The sequence below is a fragment of the Gopherus evgoodei genome, chromosome 2 (genome assembly GCF_007399415.2).
Source record: "Gopherus evgoodei ecotype Sinaloan lineage chromosome 2, rGopEvg1_v1.p, whole genome shotgun sequence".
Classification (NCBI taxonomy): Eukaryota; Metazoa; Chordata; order Testudines; family Testudinidae; genus Gopherus; species Gopherus evgoodei.
The window spans coordinates 118965047-118981790 of NC_044323.1; the positions used below are offsets into that span (position 1 = coordinate 118965047).

At 39.6% G+C, this 16744-nt stretch overlaps 1 protein-coding gene across 2 annotated transcripts in view; it reads left to right on the plus strand.

Annotated features, from left to right (window-relative positions):
- Positions 1–16744, plus strand: part of LOC115646112 (dynein heavy chain 5, axonemal-like) — a 297132-nt gene that overhangs the window by 75694 nt on the left and 204694 nt on the right. For both annotated transcript variants that reach the window (XM_030551608.1, XM_030551609.1), the window contains 9 exons: positions 6840–7047; positions 7892–7979; positions 8101–8224; positions 8358–8521; positions 9768–9860; positions 13230–13433; positions 15624–15704; positions 15784–16188; positions 16350–16468. In XM_030551608.1, coding sequence (XP_030407468.1) covers positions 6840–7047; positions 7892–7979; positions 8101–8224; positions 8358–8521; positions 9768–9860; positions 13230–13433; positions 15624–15704; positions 15784–16188; positions 16350–16468 — 1486 coding nt within the window. The remainder of the gene's footprint in view (positions 1–6839; positions 7048–7891; positions 7980–8100; positions 8225–8357; positions 8522–9767; positions 9861–13229; positions 13434–15623; positions 15705–15783; positions 16189–16349; positions 16469–16744) is intronic.

Genomic DNA, 16744 nt, shown 5'->3' on the forward strand with positions numbered 1-16744 from the left:
AGCAGGCTACTGAAGGACAAAGGGCGAGGAAGAAGAGGCGAGCAGCTAGTCCTGCAGAAAGAGGGGAGGAGTCGATGGAGGCGACACCAAGTGTGAGCCCTAGGAGGACTGTAAGGGCGAATACAAATCAAGAGGAAATGCAAGCACCTGCTGTGGGGGATAGACCGCAGAATCGCACTGTCGCCAGGAAAAGGCAAGTTTACGTGATTGGAGACTCTTTACTGAGAAGAGTGGATAGGCCTGTAACTAGACCTGATCGGGAGAACAGAAGGGTGTGCTGTCTGCCAGGGGCTAAGATACAGGATGTGGACCAGAGGCTGAATACGATCTTAGCAGGAGCGGGAAAGAATCCGTTGATTATCCTTCATGTGGGAACGAATGATACGGCTAGTTACTCGCTGGACTGTATCAAGGAGGACTATGCCAGACTGGGGAAGAGGCTCAAAGACATCGAGGCTCAGGTGATCTTCAGTGGGATTCTGCCGGTTCCTAGAGCGGGGCGACGAAGGAGTGACAAGATTATGGCGATCAACAGATGGCTTAGGGAGTGGTGTTATAAGGCGGGCTTTGGGATGTACAGTCACTGGGAAGCGTTTACGGATAGACGACTGTTCGCTCAGGATGGACTTCATCTAAGCAAGGAGGGAAATAGAATTCTAGGATGGAGGCTCGCCGACCTCATCAAGAGAGCTTTAAACTAGGAAGTTGGGGGAGATGGTTGGGAGATGTTCAGGAGATCTCCACGCCGGAATGTAACCTGGAGAGGAAAGTAAACAAAGTGAGAGGGGATACCCTTGTGGTCCCAAGATTTGATCCAAGGAGGAATAGTGGAGAAACCAGAGTAACGGGTGATGCTGGTGGTAAAAGGTCACTGCACGACGGAGGAAAGAATGTCACTGATGCCAAACGCCGAAAATTAAAAGGTCTGTACACTAATGCGAGGAGTCTAGGTAACAAGATGGAGGAACTGGAGTTACTGGTGCAGGAAGTAAAACCGGATATTATAGGGATAACTGAAACCTGGTGGAATAGCACTCATGACTGGAGCACGGGCATTGAAGGCTATGTGCTGTTTAGGAAAGACAGAAAGAAAGGCAAAGGTGGTGGAGTAGCCTTGTACATCAATGATGACATTAACTGTAGCGAAATAAGAAGCGATGGAATGGATAAGACAGAGTCTGTCTGGGCGAAAATCACATTGGGTAAAAAAGCAACTAGAGCTTCCCCTGAGATAGTGCTTGGCGTGTGCTACAGACCGCCGGGATCTGATTGGGATATGGATAGAGACCTCTTTAATGTCTTTAATGAAGTAAACACAAAGGGGAAATGTGTGATTATGGGGGACTTCAACTTCCCGGATATAGACTGGAGGACGAGTACTTGCAAGAATAATAGGGGTCAGATTTTTCTGGATGTGATAGCGGATGGATTTCTTCATCAAGTAGTTGAAGTACCTACGAGAGGAGATGCCATTTTAGATTTGGTGTTGGTGAGCAGTGAGGACCTCGTAGAAGAAATGGTGGTGGGGGATAACCTTGGTTCGAGTGATCATGAGCTGATTCAGTTCAAACTAGATGGAAGGGTAAACAAATGTAGATCTGGGATTAGGGTTTTTGACTTCTCGAGGGCTAATTTTAAAGAGTTAAGGAAATTAGTTAGGGAAGTGGATTGGACGGAGGAATTAGTGGATTTGGATGCGGAGGAGGCCTGGAATTACTTTAAGTCACAGCTGCGGAGACTGTCGGAAGCCTGCATCCCGAGAAAGGGGAAAAAAAACATGGGCAGGAGTCGTAGGCCAAACTGGATGAGCAAACAACTCAGAGAGGGGATTAGACATAAGCAGACAGCTTACAGAGAGTGGAAGAAAGGCAGGATCAGTAAGGAAAGCTACCTTGGTGAGGTCAGAACATGTAGGGATAAAGTGAGGAAGGCTAAAAGCCGCATTGAACTGGACCTTGCAAAGGGAATCAAAACCAATAGTAAAAGGTTCTACAGCCACATAAATAAGAAGAAAACAAAGAAAGAAGAAGTGGGGCCGCTATACACAGAGGATGGAATGGAGATTAAGGATAACCTAGGCATGGCCCAACATCTAAACAAGTACTTTGCTTCAGTTTTTAATAAGACTAGTGAACCTTGGGATGATGGAGGGATGATAAACGGGAATGTGGATATGGAAATGGATATTACCGCAACTGAGGTAGAGGCCGTACTTGAACAGCTCGATGGGACGAAGTCGGAGGGCCCGGACAATCTCCATCCGAGGATATTAAAGGAACTGGCGCGTGAAATTGCGAGCCCGTTAGCGGAAATTTTTAAGCAATCGGTAAACTCGGGGGTTGTGCCGTATGATTGGAGGATTGCTAATGTAGTTCCTATTTTTAAGAAAGGGAATAAAAGTGATCCGGGTAATTATAGGCCTGTTAGCTTGACGTCTGTAGTATGCAAGGTCTTGGAAAAAATCTTAAGGGAGAAAGTAGTCAAGGACATAGAAGTCAATGGCAATTGGGACGAATTGCAACACGGATTTAGTAAAGGTAGATCGTGCCAAACCAATCTGATCTCCTTCTTTGAGAAGGTGACGGATTACTTAGATAAAGGAAATGCGGTAGATATAATTTACCTAGATTTTAGTAAGGCGTTCGACACGGTTCCGCACGGGGAACTGTTAGTCAAATTGGAAAAGATGGGAATGAATACGAAAGTTGTAAGTTGGATAAGGAACTGGTTAAAGGGGAGACTCCAGAGGGTCGTATTGAAGGGTGAACTGTCAGGCTGGAAGGAGGTCACTAGTGGAGTCCCTCAAGGATCGGTTTTGGGACCGATCTTATTTAACCTTTTTATTACTGACCTTGGCACAAAGAGCGGGAATGTGCTAATTAAGTTTGCGGATGACACGAAGCTGGGAGGTATTGCTAATACGGAGAAGGACAGGGATACTATTCAGGAAGATCTGAACCACCTTATAAACTGGAGTAATAGAAATAGGATGAAATACAATAGTGAAAAGTGCAAGGTTATGCATTTAGGAATTAATAATAAGAATTTTGGATATACGTTGGGGGAGCATCAGTTGGAAGCGACGGAGGAGGAGAAGGACCTTGGGGTGCTGGTTGATAGCAGGATGACTATGAGTCGCCAATGTGATACGGCTGTTAAAAAAGCAAATGCGATTTTGGGATGCATCAGGCGGGGTATTTCCTGCAAGGATAAGGAGGTGTTAGTACCATTATACAAGGCGTTGGTGAGACCCCATCTGGAATACTGTGTGCAGTTCTGGTGTCCCATGTTCAAGAAGGATGAATTCAAACTGGAACAGGTTCAGAGACGGGCTACGAGGATGATCCGAGGAATGGAAAAACTGCCTTATGAAAGGAGACTCAAAGAGCTTGGCTTGTTTAGCCTGGCCAAAAGAAGGCTGCGGGGGGATATGCTTACTCTATATAAATATATCAGGGGGGTTAACGTTAGGGAGGGAGAGGAATTATTTAAGTTTAGTACTAATGTAGGCACGAGGACGAATGGATATAAACTGGATATTAGGAAGTTTAGACTTGAAATTAGACGAAGGTTTCTAACCATTAGGGGAGTGAAGTTCTGGAACAGCCTTCCGAGGGAAGTAGTGGGGGCAAAAGACTTTCCTGGCTTTAAGACAAAGCTTGATAAGTATATGGAGGGGATGTTATGATAGGATTGTAATTTGGGCAATTGATCTTGGATTACCACCAGATAGGTCTGCTCAATGATCTGCGGGGTGTTGTTGGATGGCATGGGAACTGAGTTACTGCAGAGAATTCCTTCTTGGGTGCTGGCTGGTGAGTCTTGCCCACATGCTCAGGGTTTAGCTGATCGCCATATTTGGGGTCGGGAAGGAATTTTCCTCCAGGGCAAATTGGCAGTGGCCCTGGAGGTTTTTCGCCTTCCCCTGCAGCGTGGGGCACGGGTCACTTGCTGGTGGTTTCTCTGCAGCTTGAGGTCTTCAAACCAATTTTGAAGATTTCAATAACTCTATCCTGGGATAGGGGTTGTTATAAAATTGGATGGGTGGGGTTCTGTGGCCTGCCTTGTGCAGGAGGTCAGACTAGATGATCAGATTGGTCCCTTCTGACCTATGAGTCTATGAGTCTATAAGTGGTCAGTGTGGTTCTTTGGGTCAGCTTTCTTTGTGGCAGCTTTTTGGTGTATCTGTTGAGCTAATAGTTATAGCAGGGGTATGCAGGTGGCTGCTGCTAGCCTTCCTGTGGCTCTAAGGAACTGAGATGAGGATTGGAATCTTTCCTGGAAGCGCATGCTTTTCTTGAGTGAGGCTGAAATGCTTTCTTTTTGTGCCTAGTTTGGTAGAAGTTAAATGGGGTTTTCAAAGCCTTAATTATCCAGTACATTTTGCATTGGTTCTTATAAAGTGCATCTTTTATTTCAATATTAATTAGGTCATTTTAAGTCTGTCTTTCCCATTTTTCACAGTACAGACTCTCTTTACTAGAATTCTGCCGTCCTGAGCTATTCTTAGGACAATTTTGGACCTCAAAATCAGCAAGCAGGATATGCCACTTTAATAGTACCCCCTGCTAGCCGAATAAAGGCCTCATCCTGCTGACTGCTGATTTTCATTTGTGATGTGCTGAGTGCACTCAACTCCAGTTGATTTAAATGAGAGTTAAAAGTACTTGTCACTTTCAGGTTTTGTACCTTTGCAGAGTGGCAATTGTGAATTGCTCAATGTCATTGGGTGCTTCCCTTCAGCATGCCCCTGTGTTGCCCTGCAGGTGTATTGCATTCAGTCACATAGGTCCTGGAACTAGGGGTACCAGGGTTGCCGCTACTTGAAGTGATTTCCATCATATACAGGGTTTATAGTTTGGTTCAATGGCTCTCAAATGGTTCCAGCATCCCTGCTCAGTCCGCAGGCTCAGAAGATTCAGCAAGCAGCCTTCCCTTGGTGTCTGCCATGCTCTGAGGAAGGAGGCAGCATATATGCTGGTCCTCTTCCTTGCAGCTCATCCCCAATTGGTTGAGTGAGAGGGGAACCTTGCCCCAACCACTCTGCAGGGGTCCCGATTCTAGACCCTTAAAGAAACAGTAAATGACTTGCTCCCAAACACTACCGATTCCTGGGTCATCTTCCTCTCTATCAAACCTTCTTATTTCCTAGGTCTTTGCATACATCAAAATATCCCCAAATTTTAAAGGGCCATGCCAGGTGATGGGGGTGGGTGGGCTGACCGCAAGACATCACTACCTGTAAGGGGGCTACCTGATTACACTCAGCATCTATATCTCTAGGTACTTACATGGTACTCATCACTTGTGTCTGGGCACCCTACAGACATGAATGAATTTATCTTCATAATACTCCAGTGAGGTAGAGAAATATCAATATATGCATTTTACAGATGAAGGACTGAGATGCGGAGGTTAGGCAAATTGCTGAAATCTGTAAGAGAGGTAGGAGTTGAACCCAGATCTTCAGAATGTCAGTCCAGTGCATGGGCTCCAAGACCATTCCGTACCTCCACCACACACCGATGGGGAAGGAACAACGTTCGGTTTAATAACATCCAATTAAAAATAGAAGTGGGATTCCTAAAACACATCTAGAATATCCCAAAATTGGTCAGATGTGGATCATTACATAGGTTTCATCCTAAAGTAGAACTTGAGCAACAAGGGGCACAGGGGTTTAGGATTGCTTAATTTAAATGTGTGCTGTGTAGTTAATGGACTGACTCATTTGTCCAGTTTTTTCAGTAGTGAAGGTTAACCCTTATCTTGATTCCAAAATTAATAAGTTAAATAGTTTTTTTTGACAGTCAACACATACATAGTTCACTTTTGTTTGTGTACTCAGTAACTGCCAGTTAACAAGAGATGTTCATGTTAAATATAATAGTTTTCTTGTTCAGTATTTTCCGTTAAAAATATCAGTTTGCCCACTGTTATAACTTTTTGGTAAATCAGATACCCGAGCAATTCCTTTTTACTTAGAACGGGAAATAATTTTGGCAATTCCAATACCGCTGTGTGGATAAACTATGACTTTTTAATGATGACCACTGTATGGTTCTGAAGGGACATAGTGCGGTGATTGCACTGAATGTATTTTTATGTGATTTTATTTTTCCTCTTCTTCATTATGAAAAAATATAAAAGACCTATTAAAAAACAAAAATATGTGTAGTACTTGGTTGCAAATCAATGGTTTGTGGATTAGAGGATTGGGAAGATGAATGTTTGAAAAAGATTGAAAAGTTCGAGGAAAACTCTACTCCCTGGTCTCTGAGACCATTCTTTGGCTTGATTTAGTACTCACAATGCTTGTAGAGGACTCAGATAAATTCAATCTTATATTTGTAAGAAGAAATTCAGTGGCATAATCTACATACTAACTTGCCTTGAGGAATTTTGCCCATAAGCTGATTTGAATGATGAAATAGTGAATTTCACTGAATAGTTTAGACGGAATATGGAGCAAATCTGCTTTTTCTAAAGTAGGTGTATGTGTGAAGGATGAAATAACTTTTCAATAGTAACATTCCTTTTATTTCCGGTATACTGTTATCGATCCTTTCCATTAGATACTGGCCTCTTTAATGTAATATTTTTATAATACTAAGTATTCCATTATGTCCTTTTCGTGCAGAACAGTTTTATTTAAAGATTCAGATGCATAGAGACCCATTAGGTCTTTGGTTTCAGACTTTTAATTCAGTCTGTAATCATTAATTCAGATTCACATTTAGAAAGATAACTCTTTTGTATTCCAGTATAATATGATATTTTAAAAAGTGATTTCATGTGCTATATTTTGTGTATTTTCATTTTATTTTCTGTTTGCTTAGTCCTCGAGAAAGTTTATAAGTCCCTAGAAGAAGTGGGGTATGTAGTCAAAGAAGCTTCTGACACACTGGAATGCAGAATTGAAAGATTTCTGCAGGATATGTCAGACACTCCTCTTGTAACTCTACCTGAAGATGAACCCATTGAAGTACCTTCTTTCCTGGAAAAGACAGAAAAACTTACTGCTACAGCTGCTGAAACTCTGTCTCAGTAAGTCTACTCGTGTATGGTTTGTAGAGTCCATAATGGTAGGATTTAAAATAGTATGAGTAGCTTTTTAATCTCTATTGTAACAAGACTGCTGGACCAAGCTGAACTCCTATTCTGAACTTTTAACAACAAAATCTATAGGCATCTTAAATGCAACAAAAATAAAGCATTTATATTATTTCTTTCCTGTTTTGCTTGACTGAGATTTACTCTCCTTTCCTTTGGTTAGAAACTTCAGAGCAGCCTATTATTTATGCAATGACAAGTAAAGTTGATTCTTAATGTTAGCTAACTGATTTAGGACTAGAAGATAGACTCTTTCCCTATCTAGGTGCTGCATATAATATTTTGCATTTTTACATTATCATGTACTTGTTCAGCTGTGTTCCACTGAGACACATCTAAGTGTGCTTTGCATGTCAGAATGATGAAAGGCTGCCTCTCTTCTAGCCTACTATAATTTTTGTATGGTTTGGTCTGTAGATCAGGTTAGCTTGCTGTATTATCCTGATAAGACCAACCTGGGTGAAATGTATGTCTATGATTGCTCACCAAAGCTGGAAAAAACCCTGATCCTTGTCAAAGAATCCTAGTTGTATTGGATATACTGCAATCTTCAAAACAGAATGCTGAAAATATCTCAGGATACTTTAACATCCTTTGGTTTTTTTATAGTACATCCACGCAGTAGAAACGAACTGAACAGTTGAGGTGTATTTCTGCATTCACCCTTTAATATAATGTGTTCTGAAAACCAGAGTGGTAGTAGGCTTTCTTCTCTTTTGGGCAACCCCATTTCTTTTGTGCATGGTTATATTCTGAAATCCATAACATTCCTTTGTAGACAAAGCCAGCAAGTGGAACGTTCCATGTATGAATTGATAGACATTCTGAAGCACAGATTGAAACCAGAAGACAAAAGCAATCTGCAGGTAAGATCCAAAATGTAAATAATTATGAAGCATTTCTTAAGCTACTTATATTTCATTTATGAAAAATGAATTATTTGGAGCCTTTTTATTTTGTGTTTGCTGTTTCACTGTGACTTTTCAGGATTCATTTGCCTGTGGACATCTTGATATGAAACAGAAAACACGCTGCCAGGAATGTCTGTCCTGTAGTTACTATAACCTGATGGGGCAGCTTTGCCAGAAAAATACCGACTCCTTGGTCAAATGTAAAAAGTTTTTCATTTTAAACTATACTTACTTTTATTTTTTTTAATTATATGACACATTTTTATAATATTTTAAAAAATTCTGAACTTGTGGTCACAACTATAATTTTTCTAAAATGTTCTATTTATCTAGGCACCAGGATTTCTTTAGATGCTTTAAGGCGTCGCTTACATGTTCTCAACTCTAAATATCAGATGACCAAGTTCCTAAAAGATCAAAGAGTTCCGTTATTCAAAGCTGAAATTCAGTTGGCCATTCCAAATGTTGTCTTGAGGCCAAGTCTTGATGATATTCAGGTAACATCAACAAAAATAAATGCATATCACAATCATTCTTGGTATCACATACTTAGGTAAATAAGTTTTTTTTTAAATAAGGTGTGTCTATTTAACCTCAGATACGAATAGAACTGAGAAAAATAGGACATTTTGAAAAAAATCAGTGGTACAGAAGATGGTATCCTGAGAAATTAGAAAACTGGAGCCATCAATCAAGATGTTATACTAGCCAATAAAAACAATAATTCTACTGGAAACTTAACACCTTTCATCTATAATCCTCTACTTTAAAAAGGAAAACTTTTCAAAGAGGGTGTGCAAACCAAAAAAGTTGAATTCAAAGCAATCAGTAAAAGCTCAGGCCGCGCCCATTACTTAAAACTCCTGAAGAATATTCAATGACCATATAAGTGTGAACACAGCTATATATCAGTTGCCACACAATGAGGCTCTGATTTAGTGAAGCACTTAAGAACGTTCTTAGGTTTAAGCATATGAGTAATCCCATTTTATTTCAGCAAAACACTTAAGCACATGCTTAAAATCAACTACTACGTGAATCACTTTACACTGATTCCAAAAGCTATTGGTTATAATGTGACTGGCAGCCTAGCAACATTTTGATCTGCCACTCCCTAAATCAATCTTCGAATTCTCAGTCAGATTTAATTTGCAGCCTGTGTGGTCTGGGAACAAGAAGTCAGATAATAAAAAGTAAATTTAAATACTCTAGATAGAAAGGTTTGTATGATGCCATCATTTGTACAGCTATAAATGTATGTAACTAGACCAAATAAATGTATAAAGGCACTCTATGATGGTTGTGAAATAAGAGTAAATTAATTCTGTTAACTGCCTTTGTTTATTCCTCTTTAAACAGGGTATAATATAATAGTTAAACAACAATGTGCTATGAGGTATAATTAATGTTTGTAAAGCTCTTTAAAATCCTTAGATGAAAGGCATGTAGAAGTGTAAGGATTATTAGTATGTGGTTTAATCCATGTTTAAGTTAGATGATTTTTTTAAACAGGTTTAACTTTGTGCTGTGTGGATAGGACATTATGGAACACCCCTTTCCTTTCTCAAAGTATATGAATTATTTGGGGTGCCTTATAATATAGCACTTATTAGAATATAGAATTTCTAAGTGGAAGAATGTAAAGATGAGAGGTGCGTTTTTCAACTTTGCTATTAATCAGGCTGGTTTTTTTTTTGCGAGGACTGATCTTTATGTTTAAGGTGAATATTCTACTCTTTTCAGAATGTGGTAAACAAAGCAGTAAATATCATATTATCGATGGCCAGAGATATCCCACTGTGGAAGTTTGCTCATTTACATCATAGACAGCAGCAGGTAGAGTACTTTTTAAAATTTAAATTGCTTAGAATGTTAAAAAAGAATGGTTAGAGAAACTAAATATATAGTTTTCAGAATAGCAGCCGTGTTAGTCTGTATCCGGAAAAAGAACTGGAGTACTTGTGGCACCTTAGAGACTAACAATGTTATTTCAGCGTAAGCTTTTGTGGGCTACAGCTCACTTCTTCGGATGCTTAGAAGAGTGTACACTTCTAAATTTTCTAGGAAAGGTTACATTTACATTAATTTTTTGACTTGTAGTTCTGGATTTTTTTCTAGTGAGGTATATTGTACAATTTACTGAAAACGTATTTATGTAAAATCTTTACATTAAACAATCAGTTAAGTAGAAGACATTCATTATTAGTATGTTTTTATTGAAAATATTTTCCATATTAAAAAGAGCACTAGCTTACACAAAGAGATTTTTACAAATGATGTTAGAGTGTTAGTGCTATTATAGACTGTAGGAGAAAACTAACATCATCTGTGTTTTATTATGCAGCTAATCATGCATAATAAAACACTAGAGAAAATCAGTATTAAGAGCGTGTTAAGCTTGAGAATACATACTATCAGTAATGTAAGAGTAAAAAAAATCACATGGATGTTGTAGTTGCGCTAAAACAAGCACTACAAACCCAGGACAGTCATAGTCAAGGTTAAACTTAAACCAACTCCACACTTGTAAGGATATGGAAATGCACAGTTAAGGCATCAAAACAACCTTAAAATTCTGCTTTGTAGTGATGCTATGCAATCACTTTTATACTTTTTTATAGTTAATACATTTTAGTAATGTTAGTACCAGGTTAAATTAAACTGATTTTTAAAAGACTCTTTATTTTTTCCATCTGGTCATTGTCTTCATAGAGAAGTGTGCAGATCTTCCACTGTTGGAATAGTTGGTTCAGCACATGGCTCTTAAAGGGAAGTGGGGAGCAAATAGGAAAATAAGTGGCCCTTGGAGCTTCGAAAGGAGCTTCAATGGGTTCCCAGAGAAAAGAGGAAGGAAGGGAGGGGGGAAATGAGGGAACCAAAAGGACATACGAATACCTAGTTTATCCAATAAAAATATTCATCATTTTGAGCAACCTCACTTGGGCTGGTGGATCCTAGGCTTGTCATGCAAGTGACTTGTCTGCACTCTAGGGGCAGAGTTATAATTACTAGCCTGGCCTGCCAGATGACCATGGAATGGCAATAGCTTTAGCTTAAAGAAGCAGAATGTTGTATTTCTATGTAGCCCTCAGATGTAGCAGTTTTAAGAAGTTACATGGAGGAGCATACTGTCTGGACTGATCCTTCTTGGATCAGGCTCAGAAACTCCATGGGACAAAAAGACAGTGCACATTTTTGATTTGCAAGTCTGTATATAACAGCGACAGGGAAAGCAGGCTTCAGATAAGTTGATTCAGGAAACACGGACAATTTTCAAAAGCACACTTCTTTCAAACCTAATGCTTAATGTGTGTCAGAAATGAGTCTAAACACTTGAGTTGAACAATGGGTCCAAGAGGTCACATGTATGCCTGTGACAAGGTAAAAGCTCAGCCAGCATAACAGGAGGCTGTCCCCTAGGCCAATACAAAGATGCCCCTCCTATGACGACTTCTTTTATACATTAGTACAAACAAGTTATGTATTACACTCTAGATCTGGGGTAGGCAACCTATGGCACGAGTGCCGAAGGCGGCACGCGAGCTGATTTTCAGTGGCACTCACACTGCCCAGGTCCTGGCCACCGATCTAGGGGGCTCTGCATTTTAATTTAATTTTAAATGAAGCTTCTTAAACACTTTAAAAACCTTATTTATTTTACATAAAACAAATAGTTATGTATTATAGACTTATAGAAAGAGACCTTCTAAAAATGTTAAAATGTATTACTGGCACACAAAACCTTAAATTAGAGTGAATAAATAAAGACTCGGCACACCACTTCTGAAAGGTTGCTGATCCCTGCCCTAGATATTGTTAGTTACCAACCTTATACCTCGTACCTGCTAGTTTGAACAAAACATACTTATCCATTATCCTGTCATTCCTTCCTTATCTTTAGGAAGGGTCGATGTGTTCTTGTACCATCTCTTAGGAATGTGTTAACATAGTTACTCAAGAGATATGTGTGGTTTTGCGCCATCCTTGCTGGTCAGGAATGTGCTTATTTGGTGTTATCTTATACCTAGCATGTTACTGTTGTGCCACCACCAGTTCTACTTTGATTCACACTGTTAGTTATGCCTAGGGCTCTAGCAGGGTCTGTAGACAGAAAACATTTCTCCTCTGGACAGTGGAAATCATGTCCTTTCTAGCCATAGTTAATACATACAGTAGGGTGTGTTTTTTAAAAAAAAAATACTGGTGCTACTACTGGAATATCTAAGAGTGTGGGGCCTGCAGTGCCATGCCTCATCTGTTTCGGGTTGAAAGTCAAAGGAAAAACTCTATCTGATTGAAGGTTGCACAAATAAATTCTCTATCTCTATGACCATCAAAGAAGGGAAGGAGCTGGCTCTAATTCCAGGAAAGGGAAAGAGAAAATGCTTCATTTCCAAGCTGGTTCTCTGAAAAGTGGCTTTGCAAAAATGGCAAAGAGTCCTGTGGCACCTTATAGACTAACAGATGTATTGGAGCATGAGCATCCGTGGGTGAATACCCACTTTGTCCGATGCATGTGTTTTCCCCCCACGAAAGCTCATGCTCCAATACGTCTGTTAGTCTATAAGGTGCCACAGGACTTTTTGCTGCTTTTACAGATCCAGACTAACATTGCTACCCCTCTGATACTTTGTAAAAATGTTTCCTTTTTATTCAGCATATCTGTTCCCTGTGTCTGGTAAGTCATATCTGCTGATTTCAATGACAAAAATAAAGGATTTACTGCTTTTTCCTCCTTTAAGCCCTACATCATGAAAACAGCTAAGAGAGAAGGAGTAGGATTCAATTTCTCCTTATGCATCATCAGAACAGAATTGTTTACTATGTTCCATTTGCCCCTCTGCAGCTTACAGAAGCTTGTATATGCAAGAAGGAAAGAACTCAGCTTTGCTCTCAGAGCCCAGACAGGAATTGCAGGGTTAGCAGTTTAGGGGAAACCGCCCCCCAATGTTACTTATAAATGCAGCACAGTTGATTCAGAAATCACTGAGACACAAACATGGAACCCCACAAAGCCATTTTTACAAAGTCACCTTTAAGAATAGAATTATATTTCAGTGACATGAGCTAAACTAAGAGCAAGTGGTTATTCATGAAGAGTGTTTTTCTTTTATTTTTATCTGCGCTCATAAGTTACTCATTCTTGTTGTAGAATATTCAGTAAAACTATTGGACGCAGGTTTACTGTTGTTTCATTTACGTCAGATGGAACAGACTGCTGCCATCGAGCTGGGTGATGAGAGCAAACTCACCAAGATGATGGCATTGAGACCTTTGGACAAACAGATCAGTGAACACAAGGATGTGAACAAAGCTGTGATCCAGCTTACCACAGTAATTTTATCTCTTAAAACTGATGCAGTGGATATTTTGAAGAGCTTTGCTAAATTCTCCAGCATCTGGAATCAGGTTAAATACATATATTAATATATCTCACTTTATTGCAAAACATGCTACCTTTTACTGGGAAAAATGATCTGCTTTTGGTTATATTAATAACTGTAAACAGTGCATGATTTTGACTATCATGTTTCTTCACCCTCAAACATTTTCTAGGAGCAATTGGTTTATTTTTTGTACATAAGTATTTGCTATATCTCAAGATTTTACAGTATAAAGTTGATACCTCAGCCCTAATACTTCCCTTTCTTTCTTACTGACCACATAAATGACCACAATTCCCTGATGAACTATGTCAAAAGAACAAGGTGGTGACATATTTTTTATTGGTCAGAAGAAGACAGAAAAAACAAAATGTTGGTAGCACAAAATCCACTCTGAATCTTTCTGACAACAGGGGAAGGACTTGCTACAGGAATGTGCCTCAGCTGTATGGGAAGTGAAAAGAACCATCTTCTCCTCAACCATTGTCTCTGGGGAATCAGAGCCTGCAGAGATATTCCAAAGAGTAAACTGGCTAATCCTCCCTGAATGCACAAATGAGGCCTCAGACACAGGCACCAGATGCTGCAAGGAGCTTTCATTCAACTTCACAGAAAGGATAAACTGCACACAGGAAAACCAAGCCAGGACTGAAGATTTTAAACCAGAACAGAGTCCAGGATGGTGGATGGGTTTTTGCTCTGAGTTTGGCTCCATCACATACTTGTTGAACTCTTGGCTCCATCACATACTTGTTGAACTCTTGGCTTGGCAAGTAATAACTTGTGACATAGATCCGGGAAGCTCCTGATTAGTGAAAGCCAGTGCAGAGAAACATAGAAGTGCCTCCTTTAGTGAGGACAGACTACCAGCCCTTCACGCTAAAGAATGAGAGAGTCTGTCTGATCCTTGCACATCATGAATGCCATCTCTCTAACTACTGGCTGCTTCCTACCTCCCCTCCTAAGCAAAATCATAGAGTGCGTGTGACAACCAAGCTCCAACAGTCTATGGCATCTGCTGGCTTTCTGGATCCTTCACAATCAGTCAGACTTCAGACCAGGGATTGCCATTAAGACAACTCTAAAAGCCCCTATGGGGAGCTACTTCGTGGCCATGAATATTGGCTGAACCTCAGAGATTACCTAACCTTTCCTCAGCCTTTGACAGAGCTGGCCGCTGCTGCTGCTGCACTTACAAGACTTGCAAGATTAAATGATATAGCACTGTAATGGTTTCAATCATTAAACCATTAAATAAATGGTTTCTCCACGAATATTCCAAGAGTTGTGAATGATGGCTGCTCTTCATCCACAGGAGCACTTATGTATAGAGTTCTGCAGGAATCAGTGCTGTCCTTCTTTCTCTTCAGAGTCTCTGTGAGACCATTTGTGCAAATTGTGAGTTGCCATCGTCTTCATAACTAACAATACACAGGTGATACTCTGCTTTCTCTCTCCTCAGCAGATGCAAAAAGCGTAATCACAAAAGACCTCTCAATGCCAGCTACAGATTAGCACCTGGATGAAGATCAGATAGTTCAAAGTGAGCCTATACAGGACCAAAAATATATCTGGGTAGGAGGATGGAGGTGAAACTGCAACTTCAACTTGTACAGAGCCCAACAGCCAGCCTCTGTAGGAGCAGAATGTCATGCCAATGCAATCATTAGTATTTCCTCCCACCAAGTTGCACTGTGTGCTAAATGATCTGGTGCTGAATATGCCCTAGTTTTATATTAGTATCTGTAAAGTATAGGTAAAAAACATACAATTTCTGGGAGAAGGGACTGTTGATTCATTCAGCTACAGTTAGGCGGCTATAGAGTGTATTTTCAACTTCATGAAGATGTTCTAGGTGTTGGTGAATATGAGTTGTTCTGCAATGAGTGGGGATGGATAGACTAAAAATTCCCACCATAGTTTTGGTGGCTTGATTTCAAACTCCATAGAGATATTTGGAGTGGTAACTGGAATCATGGTCTGTGTCAATTTCCTGCTGACAGATACAGAAAATGTGATTCAAAAGGGGAACGGGAAAAGGAGAGAAGACAGAAAAACAGAGCAGTTGGAATGATTTATAAAATTTAAATTTGATCTTAAGCTTTGAGACAGAGACCATGTCTTCATTTATGTTTGCACAGCACCTAGCCCATTCGGGGATAAGGAGGCTACTATAAATGTTAAACAATAATGCACAATTCTCCATTTATATTAGGATCCAGAGGAAAAAGTAAAAGAATTTCTGGAGACTAACCCAGTGATATCTGAATTCCAAACACAGATTAATTACTTTTCTGTAAGTATTGCTTAAAATTCTTCTGGTGTTCAGAGAAAAGTTATAGTGCAGTAAAGTTGATCATTTGTTTTATTCTTAGCAATTAGAAATCCAAATTAGAGAACTGCCAAGTCATTGCATATTGGAATCAGTGGATTTTGCAACTGAGTCTTTGAAAATGGCCTTAATTCAGGAATGTCGTTTGAGGCAGAGATCATTTGGATTAGCTTTAAATAAAAAAGCTGCCATGGACATGGATGCAATTTACACATTCATTGACAATCTCAGCAAGCGATTAAACAGGCCAATCAATGATCTTGATGATGTGCGAGGAGCAATGGAAGCACTAAAGGAAATACGAGAGGCTGAGATTAAAATTGACATTACAGTTGGACCTATAGAGGAATCTTATGCTCTGCTACATAAGTATGATCTACTGTTTAAAGATGGAAATGCAGAAAGAGTTGATGGGTTGGCATATGCTTGGAAGAACCTAAACACACAGGTACTGTAGCTTTATCACTTTTAGAGTAGGCAAAGTACAGTTATTCTTGTCAGAATTTTTTGTGCCACATGACTGAAGGAGAACCAGTTTATTTTAAACATTCACTTATTTCAAATCCTCCTGATTATTTTCACTTTTATGCATATATTTACTTATGATAGGTATTGAAGATTCAGGACTTGCTGCTTGAAGTGCAACCATCCATGAAAACAGATTTATTGAATGGTGTTAAAAAGTTCCAGATTGATGCTGTGGAATTTTACACAGACTATAATGAAAAGTGAGTGAATCATGGTGTAGTACAACATTATGTTACATTGGTAATTGTTCCATAAGGGTACATCTAAGATGTCTTCAGGAAACTAACAAGAAGCTGTAAGAGGCACATTACAGCTGAAAGAAATACATAGTTTCAAAAAGCAAATTTTTTTTCCAATGTGTTTTACCCTTAAAGGCCTGGGTTGGGCAAATACTATTATTGCCATAGATTCATTTCAGTAATTTCAGTGTAAGATTCAAGTTTGTAATGTTAGATGAATTAATTAGGATTGGAAAA